The following is a 14,091-nucleotide window of genomic DNA, read 5'->3' on the forward strand; positions in this document are numbered from 1 at the left end:
TGTGGACCACAGTGCCTGGGAATGTGTGTCTCTCCAGATGGCCAGGGAGGACCCGGAGGAGAGACTCTGAGTGTCACACGCCTATCTGCCTGCCCCTCCTGCCACCTGAAACCATTCCCAGGACAGATGTGGTGAACCTCACTTCCCGTACCCAAGCTATGTGCCGCTGTCAAGCCAGGAGCTGATGGTTCTGGGATGGCCCAAGATCTGATCTGATCCTGACAACACCATTAGCTTCTTGGCCTCCCTGTGGGATGACCCCCAGCATGCAGCCCATCCTGCCAAGCCCCCACTTCCAGCCACCCCTGTCCCCAGCTCCAAGGGAGCCCCTCGGTGGTCTGTTACAGAATGGTCCCCAGCACTAGGCAGGCACAAGGCCTGAATGCTCAGTGGGACTGCACCCCTAGAAAGTCTAGGATATGGGAGGCTTCCAGAGGCAGCTACAGCTCTGCTGGGAGGGGACAGTCATCACAGCATCTGGCCCGCTCCTGCAATCACAGAGGGTGACAGTCTCTGAGGCCACCCTTGGCCCGGGCTCTTGGCAGGATCCCCACCTCCAGGCTTGTCCACCCAGGCCTAGATGGAAGCCACTTCTGCAGTGGCACCGGCATACTGCAGTCACCATCTTTCCTCATCCATCTTGAAGGCAGTGGAGGCTGGGAATGCTTAAGTGGCTGCACAGCCATGGCAAAGGTGGCTGTGCTGTGATGGCTGGGCCGTGAGTCCCAGCCACACTCCCACCTACCCTGGCTGGTGAGGGCTCAGGACTCAGGAAGTGGGGAGACTGGGCCACCATAGATGGTCATGACCTAGATTACACATGGCAGCACCCTCACCAAGAGACGCACTGCCAAGGTCATGTGACTACCTAGAACCTTGCATGCTACCTGCGCAAAGCCAGCCTCTCCTACCCAGAGGTGCAGGCAGAGGCCCACAGCCTGGGCACAGAGGACACCATAGACGGTGCCCTGGCTTGGGCAACAGCCTCCAGGCTGCCTTGCAGAGGCCACCATTGGTGAGTGGGCTCATGCTGGGAGGAGACTCATGCTGGGGTCTGGGCATAGCCTGGCAGGACCAGCTGACCACCAGCACCCAGGGGCAGGAACTGTGGGGCCTTTGGGCAATGACACTCTCCACTCTCCAACTCCCCACTGGTCACCCTACCCTTGCCACATGCCCTCCAGTGCCCAGCATCAAAGGCCTGTCTGTCCCCTCCCCTTGGAGGCCTTCAGGGACACAGTAGTCCCTGAGAGACTGTGCTCATGCCCTACTGCAACAGCAGGCCCCGCCCACGTCCTTGCTGGCTGCCTGACACTTGTTCCCAGTCCTTGCTGGGCTCCTCCTGCCTCCTCACAGCCTGGTTCCCCTTGACATATAGCCCTGTGAGGGAGCCCTGCAACAGCCTGGGATGTGAAGCCTGGGGGCACACTGCTCCTGGACGGGGGCCTCAGGGCAGACACAGGAGCCACAGTGATGGAAAAAGCAGGGAGGGGAGGTAACCAAAGAGGGCAGGATCAGGCCCAGGCTAGAAACCTGAGCTGCCGGGGGCCACCTGGGAAAGTGGAGGAAGGTTGGGTGGGGCAGGGTGTGTGTGCATGTGTGCATGCATGTAGCTGTGTGTAGAGCTCTGTCCACATGCACCCTGGAGTCCTGTGTCTGTGCTTATGCCCTTGCGTGTTAATGTGTGCGCTTATACTCGCAGCAGTAGGTGTCATGGGTGTCTGTGTGGCCCTATGGTGCTGTCCCTGTGTCACCTTGGGCAGCTGTGTCCCAGGCCTCTGTGTGCTGTCCATCTGGGGCTCCAGGTCACTGTCACACATTCCTACCTGAGCTTTTATGTTCTCAGCCTCTGGGCCTTGGGTCCCTGTAACTCTCCCACTCCCAGCCCAGGCCAGGGCCTGGGTGTCCAGCCTCACAGACTCTAGGATAGAGTTAGCCATGCATTTCTCAGCCCCTGAGCAGGTCCCAGAAGGGCTCAGCCACTCTGTCCTGACACCATGCCATGCTGAGGCCCATAGGTAAGGCCAGGCGGTAAGAGATCCTTTTTCCTCTGCCTCCTGGGCCTGATATCCCTCACTCCCACAGGAAACAGAATGAGGAGGTGATTTGACCCCAGTCACTGTGTCTTGAGCTCCTAATAGGTCCCACGCTCTGAATCTAGCCCCAGCCTATGCCCTGCAACCCACAGGGTGCCCTGAAATTGTCCTTGCCCACTGAGTTCCAGAGACATGCTCTGCACTGTACTGTGTTCTTTATTTCCTGGGCATTTTCCTGGACTCCACAGCTGGGTCACATGGTCCTGAGGGGCTGGCACCCTGGTGAGGGAATGCAGGAGGGCCGGCTTGAGGGCCAGGGGCTCTAACCGTCCTTGTGGATCCTGGATGCTAGCTGGGATGCAGCACCATGGTCACCTTTCCAGGGTCCCTCTCTCACCTGGGCCCAGCCTCAGCGGGACGCTGGGTATCGGCAGCCATAGGGCGTAGCCTGGAAGGAGTCAGTGGGGGTCGGGGCTCTGCAGAGAGAAGAGCCATGGGGCAGGGCACTCAATTCAGGTTCTCAGTCTGCCATCCCTGTCTTTGGGTTACACCTCCAATGCCTCTGCTACCCAAGGGTCACTGTGGTAACAGCAGTGAGCAAGGGGACTCCCAGGATGGAGAGGACGAGGCAGACGAGGGTGCTGAGGGCACAGGGGGTGCACTACCTTGCCCTGTGGAGGTGCTGCAAGCTCTCCGGGGCGGTGGGGCTAGGCTCCAAGCATGTGGGGCCCTGGTTGAGAGCGTAGCCACTGGGCTTCAAGGGTTGGACACCACCTCGGGTCCAGCCTTCCCGGTCCAGCCCCTTGGGGATGTTCTCGAAGAACCTAGGGTGGAGGGGTCACTGGCCACAGGTGCTCCAGCCTGAGGGACCCACTGTCCTTTCCCTGACCCAACCCCTGACGCTGAGGAGGCATCAGGGAAGTAAGGAAGTGTTTTGGCAGTGACCCCCTGGTCATGTCCCATCCCTCCACCTTACTATTGAGCTTGCTGTGCCCAGGCAAGGCAAGGAGACACAGACTCGGGGCCCTGCAGTGGCCCACAAACAGAGTGTGGCCACCCCAGCAAGGAACAGAGGTTACCCTCACCCCAGGACAAGGCTGCCCTGGTAGGGCAGGATAGGTGAGGGGCTGGGCTTCTGGGGAAGGGTAGCCACCAAGAGGGGCAGGGGAATGGGGCACAGTCAAACCCACTCCTACCATGCCTGCCCCCCGCCCCCCGTGTGCACTGCAGCAGGGAAAGCACTTGCCCTCATCACTTGCCTCAGGCCTGGGCCCACAGCAGGACTCGAGGTGGCTCAGTGCCCTGAGCCCAGTATAGGGACCATGAGCTGGGGTGGGGGGATGAGCAGGAGAGGGAGGGCCAGGGACCCCTTGGAATCCTGAGGTGTGGGGTGTGTGAGTATCCATCACAGGTGGCACAGAGGAAGCCAGGGGACTGTCATGGGACATTGCTGCCTTTACATCCTCCTGTCATGCCTACCCATGACCCTACCGGGAGCTTCCCTGGCTCTGGGTCCCTCTTCCGGGAAGGCCCCTAATGCTTGCCCAGGGCAGGCACAGCACGGAGCCCTCCTGCCAATCCTCTCAATCCCTGCCATGGCCCGAGGCAGGAGGGTGTTTAATAGTTGTGGTTGCTACAGACTCCCCTGCACCCCTACCGTCCCTACCCACAGCCTGACCACTGGGGTCTCCTCTACACTGCTCAATGTCTCCCTGGGGCCTCTGCTTTTTAGGGTACCCCCAGAGCCCTCCACTGGATTTAGCCCTTTTTCCAGGGCCCACACCCTGTACTCAAGGAGTCTAGCCTGAGGCCCGGAGCGGGCGAGGAAACCCACCCCTGGCTGTAGGTGGTCAGGTATCGGCTGTCCCGGTCAGGGTCATGCAGGCTGCGGAAGTGGCTCGTGTTATTAAGGCTGAAGCCTGTGGGCTCCTGTGGCAGGGGTGGAGGACATTAGGCAACAGTGGGGATAAGATGTGGGATGTCAGGTGGGGTGTGGGATGGGCCTGGCACAGAGGATGGGGGCTCACCTTGGACCCCACAGCCTGGCGACCCAGCAGGGCCACATTGGTCTGCTGCATTGGCCGGGGCGGTCGGAAGTGCCCATGGGTTGTGCTGCTGGGCACAGGGCCTGGAGAGGTCACCTGCTGGGCACAGGGCACAGTGAGGGGCAGGGACGTCTGCCCACCCTCTGCCCAGAGTCCCAGTCTTTCCAGAAGTCCCGTCACTCACCCTGGGGTCCAGTGTCCTCCTCTCATTCACTCGGCTGTAGCCAGTCTCCCGCTCAGAGCCGAGGGCCAATACTGGCAGGAAATCACTTCCCTGGGGCCACAAGATAGCCGTGGGCTCCAGGGCATAGCACCCCCCTCAACTTAGCTTCCCTAAAGTGGCAGCTCCATCTGTACCTGGGAGTCAGTCATGGGGAGAAAGTCTGCCTTGGTGACACTGCAGCCAGGAAGGACCTGGGAAGGGGTGCAGAGGAGCATCAGGTGGAGCATCAGGCCAGCCATGAGGCCCTGCCTACTCTGCCTCCAGCTCATCAGGGCCCAGATTCTAAGGGTTCCATGGCAGGACCTGAGAGGGTGACTGGATGTCCAGGGGGCCCTTGTCCGAGCCCTCGGTGAAGCCTGTCCTCTCCTTGGCACCAATGGACCTCTTCTGCAGCAGATCTGGGGACAAGATCCCAGTGTTCCCATTGCCACCTCACCTATGCGGGCCCACTACCTCCCCTGCAGGCCATTGGGGCACCCAGTGGCTGCCCATGCCCCCTGCCTACCCTGTCGGGTGGACAGCTCCCTGAGATACTTGGAACTGTACTCAGACGTCATGGAGCGTGGGCCCTGGAACAGTGGTGGAGGGCTGGGGCTCAGGGAGATGCAAACACACAGCCTCCCAGGACATGGGCCCAGGACCCTAGGACAGGGCCAAGTTGGTGTGGGGAGGAGGAGGGACGGGGCACCTCTACCAGGCACTGCTCACATAGCATGCGTTCTCCCGCTCCGGAGAGCCCCTGTCCTGCTGCTGCAGGAGCAGGGGCACGGCCTTGGGCTCCAGCCCCGGTATGGCCTTTGGCCCATGCTCCTGGGTGTCGAAGTGCACCTTCTTGACCTGGCAAGAGGCAAGGAGCAGTGGCTGGCACTTCCCGGCTCCCCAGCTCCCTGCCAGGAACCTCAGTTCCTGTGCCGCCTGCCCCACCCTGGACCCACCTGCCCAGGGCCTCCTTGCTTGCTGTTTACCTCTATATCGCCCCAGTCTCCCCATTCTGTCCTTCCCCTGCTGTCACCCCCAAAGGGAGAGCAATGCCCACTGCATGGGCCCTGGGTATTGTCTCCAGCAGCAGAAGAAAAGAGGAGATACTGGAACCAACTGGATGGGGCAATGAGTGGGTGTCCTCTCTGCTGGCCTCAGTGGTGGCCAGAAGTAGCAACAGTGATGGCAGAAATGAGGATGGTGATGACAATGATGGTGTGGCATCCAGGGGGTGACAGGTGTGGGTAGGGCTGAGCAGCATGGAGAGGGACAGGAGGGAGGGAAGGAGACGACGGCAGAGGGGGTGAGGCAGGGGTTGGGACAGGCCTGTGCTTACCTCCTTAGTGAGAGGCTCCATGCCTGGCCTCTCTCGGCTGTAGCTGGAGCAGCCCTGGTGCATGCTCCAGGGAAGAGGTGTCCGACCATCAGGCCCCTCCCAGGGACCATAGCTCTTGCTAGTCACTGTCTGGAAGGTGTCCTGGATCTGCTCCCTGGGGGCATAAGCAGGAACTGGGACTCAGGAGGGCTCCGCCCTCTAGAGTGGTGTATCGGATGCCCAGAGGCTTGCCCTTCCCAGCCTGTCGACCCCCTGGGAGCTCTATTCCCTGGAATTGGTCCCATGGTCTCCAATGTCCTGAGGGCAAAGACCCAAGTCAGGATCCAGCAGCCTTACCCCATGGCTGGGTTATCCAGGGTATCCAGGCTGGGTTGGTAGGAGACCCAGGGCCGTAGGTTGGACTTGTAGCCGGTGCCCATGTGGCAGCCCCTGTGGGGCTTGAACTCTTCCCGGCCTGCCAGGGGACAGGGGGTGCTAGGACTGGGTCATTGAGGCCCACAGAGCCTTTTTGTCAGAGCCAGCATGACAGGGCCATGACAGTGGGAGATGGGGCCCATGGCTGGGGAACATCATCTTGGGGCAGAGTCGTCATGACAGCAGGGACAGGGATGACAGGACAGGGCAATTCGGCATGGAGCTGTTATTGGGGACTGCAAGCCCACTCCTCTAGGGCCCTCACCGTAAGCTGTGCTGTAGCTGGTGGCATAGAAATTTAGAGGGTCCGTGCAGCCCCCTGAACTCATCTTCACATTTGGGGAGATCACCCCGAGGGGAAGCTTCCCCATCATGGCGCAGCAGGCAGGGGTCTGGGGAGAGGCATGGCTGAGTCAGAGACACCAACAGCCCTATTCCCAGCCCGTCCCCAGGCCCCGCAGCCACTCCACTCTTGGACAGTGCAGGTATCTTTCTGCGCCTCCCCATACCTCCCGAGCTCTTCACACCCCGTTTGAGAAGGAAACATGTTGGGGGCTGGGGATTTAGCTCAGTGGCATAAGCGCCTGCCTTGTAAGCAGGCAGTCATGAGTTCGATCCCCTGGTACCGATAAAAAGGAAAAAGACAAAAAAAAGAGAGAGAGAGAGAGAGAGAGAAGGAAACATGTTCTAATGCCAAGGACTTGCATACACTGCCAGAGCTAGACTGACACCCTTATCTGTTCCAGGCCCCAGGGAATGAAGGACTGGTCCAGAAACCCCAGAGCCTCCTGCCCTACCTCTGGCTCCTCCTCCTGCTCTGCCTCAGCCTTACCTGCCAGACTCTGCTGGGAGGGGCAGAGATAAGCCCTGAGGTAGCCACGCCAGAGTAACAGAATGCCACCTAGCAACAGACACCTAGCAACTGCAGCCCCACACCTCAGAAACTCTGCTGGGGCCCAGGCCAAGGAGGGGCTGACCCTACCAGAAGGAGAGTTACTGTCTGAGTGGCAGGAAATAAAAGATAACACCGTATATCACCGTGTTTATTCCGGGCCACTTCTCACCAGACAGTTCCATCCCCCTCTGCCAGGCAGCTATTATTACCTATTTCTACAGAGCCAGAGGCCCAGGCTGGCTGCCAGACCTATAGAGTCTAGCACAGGGGCCCCAGACCCCACTCCCACCTCTCCAGGGGCTTGCAGGTACTCCATTCTGCCAGCACAGATCAGTGCAAAGCCCACACCCTTGCACCACCCCCAGACTGCCCTGCACCCTGGGCCATGTGTTACATGGCCAAGACACAGGGCTCGGTGAGGGTGCATCCCAACCTGACTGCCAATCTCGAGGGGTGCTGACGATCTGCTCCCCACCTCCAGGTCCCCAATCCAGTGCAGTACCCACCTCCCGCCACTGGCAGATGTGACACACTGAGCCCCACCCAGCAGAGGTGATCAGAGGTGAGGATGGCAGTGACCAAGGCCATGATGCAGGGGACAGGGTCAAGGACAGCTGTTTGGACTTGGAGGTCCCAGGACATCTGGGGGGCTGAAGGAGACATATCATATCTCCATGGGGGCCCATCCAGGGCTCAGGGCCATGGACTGTAGGAATGGACACACAGCCTGCTCATCTGAGTAGACATGACCCAGCATGCACAGAAAGGGAGAGACAGCAGCACCCCTCTCAGTGTGGCAGGAGCTGACGCTATGGATGCATGGGATGGGCCTTGGCTCTGCACAGGTCACTTATGCCTTTGTTTTCCCTCCTAGAAAACAAGGGTATAATGGTGCCTATGAAATGGCAGCCCAACCCTCACCGTGGGGTTAAGTGATGTTCAGACCATAGAAGGCTGAGAACCCAGGCACTGTGGCGAGCTTGCTGCCTGCATGGCCTGCGGGAAACCAGCACATAGCAGTGGGGCCATGTGACAGGCTGGACTTGGCGCCCCAGCCGGCCGCCTGCTCCTGCCACTGGGCTCAGGTTGCCATCTCTGAGCTGCTCTGTCTGGTGTGGGGAGAAAGCCCAGGGTGTGAGGAAGAAGCAGAGGCAGTCCCCAGGGTGCGGCCCACACACAGGCTGTGGCCTGGGCTCTGCCACTGGGTGGAGGCTGAAAGGACTTGTTCAATGCCTCGGGCTGACAATGGATGTGGTTTTTGGCCTCGCAGTGCCACCAAATGGCAGATTGTCAAATAGCAGTACTGACACTGTTGCACCCCTAAGTGAGCCCCTCAGACTCCCTGCACCCTTCTCCCATGATCCAGGTCCAGGCCCAGTACCCGTAAGAGCTGCTGTCAACCACAGTGGGGGGCCACACCAGCCTTTAGGTCTGAGTCCAAGTGGACTCTGGGCTCCTCGGACAGAGCAGGGACCTAAAACCACTTTGTGGAGACCTGTGTGAAGTGCCTTTGTACCTACTATTGGCTGCAGCCACCAACTGCCCAGTGCTTTGAGGTGGGGCTGGCTGCTACTGTGGCCACCTTGGGAAGCTGCCCAAGCCCCACAGGCAAGAGGCTGGGCAGGACCCACACAAACTCAGATCCAATCCTCACAACACCCCTGTAAGGAAGGTCCTTCATGGCATCAGGGCTGTAGCACAGCTGTCACACGCCAAAGTACCCAGTGCTGCCACCTTCTTGTCCTGGACCCACCCAGCCTGGTAATGGCTGCTTCTGAAGGGCCACAGACAAGATGCTAGCCTCAACCAGAGAGGTTGGTGTGAGGCCTGGGCACCCCTGACCTGCACTCCGGCTGCATGGCCACAGCCGCTGAGGAGGACAGACACTAGTGCATGGCCAGTGCCGGCCATGGTGTCCTGCAGTGGCCACTGCATCTTAGTGGTGAGCCATAGCAGCAGTCCCAGAGCACAGGAGAAAGCATCCCAACTGGTCAGCCACCCATGGTGGTGAGCTCCCTATCCCTGAGGCACCCAAGCAGCCTGAACTTCGTGAGGTTGCTAGGAGCAGGTAACCTTGTGTGGGTAGGAACCAACTGGTGGGAAAGGTCCAGGCCACAGGCCCATCATGCTGTCCCCAGCCCCAGGGCTGGAAGGCACTGGCCACTGTGGACTGTTCCAGGAAAAACAGCAAAGAACTTCCTGGAAAGACAGCAGGCCTGGGTTCAATGTATGGAACAGCACCACCTGGGGCAAGGATGCAGTGGCTGGGCAGGGGAAAGGCAGACTCCTTGGGAGAGCTGCCCAGCTTCATTCTGGGGATCCCCTCCCTACAGGTACCCCCTTGGACCCTCCCATGGCTTGGCTCTAGAATCCACACCAGTTAACAAGGCCTTCCTTACACATCTGGGCGCCCAGCTGCGCTGGCAGGGCTTCTACTTTGGAAGGGTTCATGCAGACTGTCAGAGGAGACAACTGGGAGAGCAGACCCTGGGCTCATGGGGCCCTGGGCTCCAGAGCCTCTGCCTCCCACCCTGTAGCTCAGCTGTGGCCCAGGACTGCAGAGGGGCATGTGGCACATTCGGGGGAGCACACAGTGGGGTCTGGGTCACCATGTCAGGGATGTCCTAAATTGCTATCCTGTTCCCCAAAGACTTACTGGGGCTAAGTGAGCTGCCCTTGCTGACATGGAGAATGGAGGTCAATGTCTCACCGTGGCCTGACCCAGCCTGACCACAGCACCTTCCTAGCAGGAAGATAGTGGCATCACATGTGGGAAGGAGGGAACATCCAGAAAGCACATCCACTGGGAAAGTAAAGGAGATCTTGTTGCCGGAGCACTGATGCACACCTGTCATCCAAACTAGCTCATAGATCACAGGTCACAATGCAACCTCCACACTATGCCACGAGAAGCCCAATTTTTACAGATGTAGAAACAAAGAAAGTACAGAGGTGTGAGGATGCCTGCAGACAACCTCATCATGTCAGGGCTGGCAAGGCCAGGGGCCAGGATGGGTCCCAGCACCTGGCTTTGGGTATACAGCAAGATGAGTGTGGGCAGCACCAGCCCCAGGCTGTCACCATGGTGGACGGCAATGCCAGCCCCAAGGGATCTGACCTCCCATTTAGGTGACCCCGTGTCTCCCAACTCCCTCTATGGACTCCTGGCCAGCTCTGGCCAAGGGTGTGTGGCTAGGGAGCAAGGTCACTTCTAGGATGTGCACCATATTGCAATGACATGGAGGCTCTCAGATCCCCCTGTTCTGGCCAGAACTGCCTGCCCCGGGCACACCCCAATTCCTGGGTGGAAGCCCTCACCCTAGGGGATACCCTGGGGCCCAAAAGGCGGTGCCTATGGCCACAGGGAATCCAACAAGGGTAGACCTGGCCCAGTGGGATTAGTGTCCTTGTCAGAAGAGGCCAGGCCTCCTCCCATATCCTGCAAAGACACAGCAGGCCCCAAGGGGTAGGGAGACCTTGTCACAAACCAAGTCTGTGGGCCTCACATCTGCACTTCCTGCTTCCAGCCCAGGAGACCTTACCATTTCAGCTCCGCTGGCAGCACTGTGCGTGCCAGCTGCCAGTGTGGGTCAAATGTATCCCCTAAAGCCCACAGAGAATGGCTCCCATGTGGCCTGGGGCTGTCTAGGAAGGTAAGGAGGGGCCTCTGCATGGCACAGCCATGACCTGTGACAGTCCAGCAGGACCTGAGAGAATAATGGTCAGCCTGCCGTGCCCATGAGAAACTGGCTGGTGCCAGGGCCACCGAGGTCTGGGGCTGAGTCCATTCTGATTGCTGACTGGCTGAGGCAGGTCTGGCTCAGTGCCTGGCAGCTGCTGAGTACTGTGCTATCCACTCAAGGTCCCTGGGAACACTGGAGGCTTGGCCAGCTGGGGTGCTATCCCTCCTCCTCCTGATTCCTGGTGACAGCTGGCTCTGCCCCACATTCCCCGTGTCTTTTGCCCTGTATGCCAGATCCTCGGCTGCAGCCTCAGAGAGCGAGAGCCAAAATACACTTCTCATGTTAATCATCTCAGTCAATAACGGGGACCTAAAAGTGATGTCACTTCAGACTTCAGCGCACACCATGCACAGCTGTGCATGCCTGTCATCCCAGCACTCGGGAGGCTGAAGCAGGGGGATGACTCAAGAGTTCAAAGCCAGCCTGGGCCTCAAAGTGAGACCCTGTTGCAGACTGGTCATGGGGCCTGGTGGGGAGCACAGGACTGAGGCAGTGGCTGAGCTGGGTTAGCAGGCTTTGGATCCAAGCAGCAGCATGTGCTCCCCGAGAGTGTGTTCCTGGTGGCCCCGAGGGACACAGACAGTGCCTCTTGCGTGGTGACACCCAGCCAAGGCTGGGGTGTTGCCGGCCAGCACAGCTTCCACAGGTCTCTGCCAGTGTCCATCACATCTGGTGTCCCAAGTGGCTACAGCGCCCCCTATCGGTCCTCAGAGGATGCACGCAATGAGCAGGATACACCCCTCACACACAATCACAGGGTCCTGTGAGGACAGAGGACCAGGCTGCCTCCCAACTCTAACCAGCGCTTGACCCACGAGTACCACCCAATGCTAGGTGCATAGCACCACCATCAGAAGGTTCCTGCTGGTGCTCAAGAAACAAGCAGTCCCAAAGCTTTTGGGTAAGACTTCTGAGCATCACTTCCTTGGCTTGGGCCTGCTGCCCTCTTGGCTGAACTGCATACCTAACGCTGCTTCTCCTGAAGCCTTCCCTTTGGAGTAGCTGGGGCCAGGTGATAAGGGCCAGGCATGAGACGAGCCCCAGCCATCTGCACAGGGTGAGGGCCTTGCAGCAATGGCACATGGTTTGGCCCAGTCTCCCCAAGCAGCATCCCCTAAGCCATCACCATTGCTGTGGGTCTGCCACTTGGGACCCACTAGCAGGATCTGGGGTGAGGAAGCCTGAGTGGAAGAGGAGCTGGGATGGACCAGGTGACCCCAGATGCCCTAGCTGCCTCCAGACTGCTCCCTGACTCCTGCCTGGGACTGTGCAAAGGCACCATACCACAGTGAGCCTCGGAGCCATGGTACTTGCTCCTACTGAATGACGTCACAGAGCAGGCAAAGCAGTATTCATTGCAGTTCCTTGCAGTGCCAGGCAGGGTGAGTAGTCCAGCTACCATTAAGGCAAGGACTGCCAAGGTGTTGGTACCAAGGGGCTGCTGCCTGGCTACTAGACGGGCCACATCTTTCTCAGATGAGTGCAACTTACAGATTCCCAGGGGACAGGGCAGGGGAGGGCACCAACAGTGCTCCTGGTTCTGGGCTTGCAGGTGTCACCATTGGCTTCCCTGGGGCTGCAGGGCAGAAAGCTTGGCACCCCTGGTGCAGCAGGAACCCACTCATAAGGGACAGTAAATGCCATGTCCCTTGTACCAGTGCTGAGGAGCTTCCTGTCAGCAGCCTGCTAAGCTCACGTTCACACATGGATCCACGGCTGCACCACCACGGCGGTAGTGACAACCTACAGGTAGTCCATGGCTGGGACCAGGGGACCTTGTGCCCCTGGGGTGCTGTGCGGGGGCCAGGCCCAACTTTTAAGATTAGGAGATATTTAGGAAGAGAGCAGCCTTTGCTGACACCAGCACCTCTGTGGGACTATGACCCCGAGGTAGGCATGGCAGGCAGGGCAAGGAGAGAAAGGAGGGGCCGAGAGTATGGGCTCCAGGGAGGTTGGTCCAGTCTGCCAGGCTCAGCCATGAGTCCTGCTTTGTGCCCAACCTGAAAGCTGCTGGCCCTCACTGTGCTGCACTATGAGTTCCTTGGAAACGCACAATAGCCAGCCTATTTTGACAATGTCTAATAAGGGGAAAAACTGTGCACAGTACCCTGAGTTAACACTAAACAGCCTCAGTTATTAGATCTGTTGCCTTCAGAGATGACAAAAGCCAGCAGCTCAGGAAGAAAACAACTCCTTTAAGAGCTGGCCAGCTGTTCCCACGTGCCCCCACAGGGTTGAGCCTGATGCTACAGGAGGCAAACTCAGGGGATCAAGGCACCAGAGCCCATACTGCCTACCTTACTTCTGGGGTCTGCTGTGTAACACGCTTGGGTGGATGAGGGGCTGCTGCCAGCCTGTGCGCATCTGCGACCCAGACACATTGCTGTATACAAACCCTGCCACTAACGTCTGCTGGAATGGCACCAGTGCCCCAGGAACAGCATCTCCAGGAGCTCCTGCCTCTACCCCAGCGCCCTCCTGCATCTTGCTTGGGTGACAGTGCCAGGCTCTTCCCTGACTGTCATCTGAGTCCATGTGCTGTCCAAGGTCACCTGCTGCATGGTCAGCGTAACGGGCTCGGCTTTCAGATCTGCAGGTGAGACCATCCCACACTCAACCACAGTGGCCTTGCCACTGGCCAGGTACACTAGGCAGTGATTGGCAGGGCTTAGGCCCAGGGGAGGCCAGATAGAAGCTCCTGCTCAGGTAGCCTAGTGCGATCACATGCAGGGTACCACCAAGGGCCCTGCAGTTTCCTCTCGCTTTTCGTATCCACCTTTCCCCAAAGGAAGAGAGAGAAGCTGAAGATGAGGAAGCCGAGGCCCAGGCCAGCCAATCTGCCCCACCTGCTGCCAGTGCACTGCACTGCCCCTTCACTTCCACAGTATCGCTGGCTTACTCAGGGTTGCTGGGTCAAGGCCATGTCCCCGAGACAGTGACTCTTGCCACCACTCTGCCAAGCACAAAGGCCTGCCAGACTTCCAGCAGGAACACCACAAGCTCTGGGGCATTGGCACTGCACTCACTTTGTCTTTGCCCGTGGATAGTGCAGATGGAGGGCCAAGGCTTGCAGGTGACAGGCAGAAGCCAGGTGTGCACTGCCATCCCTCCTGAACAGGAGACCCAGAAGCTCACAGCACAACTCTTGTTCCAGCCACCGAGTGGCATTCTCACCAGCCAGGGAGAAGCTACCAGGGAGAGCCTGGTCACACTGTGAAGCCCTCCAGGCCTGGCGTGGAACACCAGCTGACCTTGAGTTAATGCTGGTTAGGCACCACTGCTGGTAGCCACTGGCATCAGGAAGACTGTGGGAAAGGGGTATGTGCCGCATAGCTGCCCCAGAGGAAAAGCCACACTGCAGCCATACCTATCTCCATGAACACTTGGCCATGAGTGATACAAGAATGCACCAGACAGAAA

General features: G+C 59.1%; 1 protein-coding gene across 1 annotated transcript; it reads right to left on the reverse strand.

The window, feature by feature from the left end:
* Nucleotides 1-2,234: 2,234 nt before the first annotated feature.
* Saxo4 (stabilizer of axonemal microtubules 4) lies at nt 2,235-6,422 on the reverse strand. Its single transcript, XM_063229287.1, has 13 exons — nt 6,299-6,422; nt 5,956-6,073; nt 5,620-5,773; nt 5,013-5,141; nt 4,810-4,873; nt 4,608-4,702; nt 4,439-4,495; nt 4,266-4,355; nt 4,064-4,177; nt 3,871-3,965; nt 2,702-2,860; nt 2,434-2,512; nt 2,235-2,315 (listed from the first exon to the last, which is right to left on the reverse strand). The coding sequence occupies exons 1-12, from the start codon at nt 6,405-6,407 to the stop codon at nt 2,446-2,448; spliced, it is 1,251 nt and encodes a 416-aa protein (XP_063085357.1). The 5' UTR covers nt 6,408-6,422; the 3' UTR covers nt 2,235-2,315; nt 2,434-2,445.
* Nucleotides 6,423-14,091: the final 7,669 nt, after the last annotated feature.

This window comes from Cavia porcellus, unplaced genomic scaffold (genome assembly GCF_034190915.1).
Source record: "Cavia porcellus strain 051 isolate PalLab524CR breed Dunkin Hartley unplaced genomic scaffold, mCavPor4.1 scaffold_17, whole genome shotgun sequence".
In the NCBI taxonomy this organism is placed as follows: Eukaryota; Metazoa; Chordata; class Mammalia; order Rodentia; family Caviidae; genus Cavia; species Cavia porcellus.

Bases quoted from the DNA above. Each gene is read 5' to 3' on its own strand.
- Saxo4 (XM_063229287.1), bottom strand. From the start codon at position 6,407: ATGATGGGGAAGCTTCCCCTCGGGGTGATCTCCCCAAATGTGAAGATG. The intron at 5,774-5,955 runs GTAAGGCTGCTG...TTATGCCCCCAG, and splicing joins CTGGATAACCCAGCCATGGG to GGAGCAGATCCAGGACACCT. The intron at 2,513-2,701 runs GTAGTGCACCCC...TTCTCTCTGCAG, and splicing joins CAGCACCTCCACAGGGCAAG to AGCCCCGACCCCCACTGACT.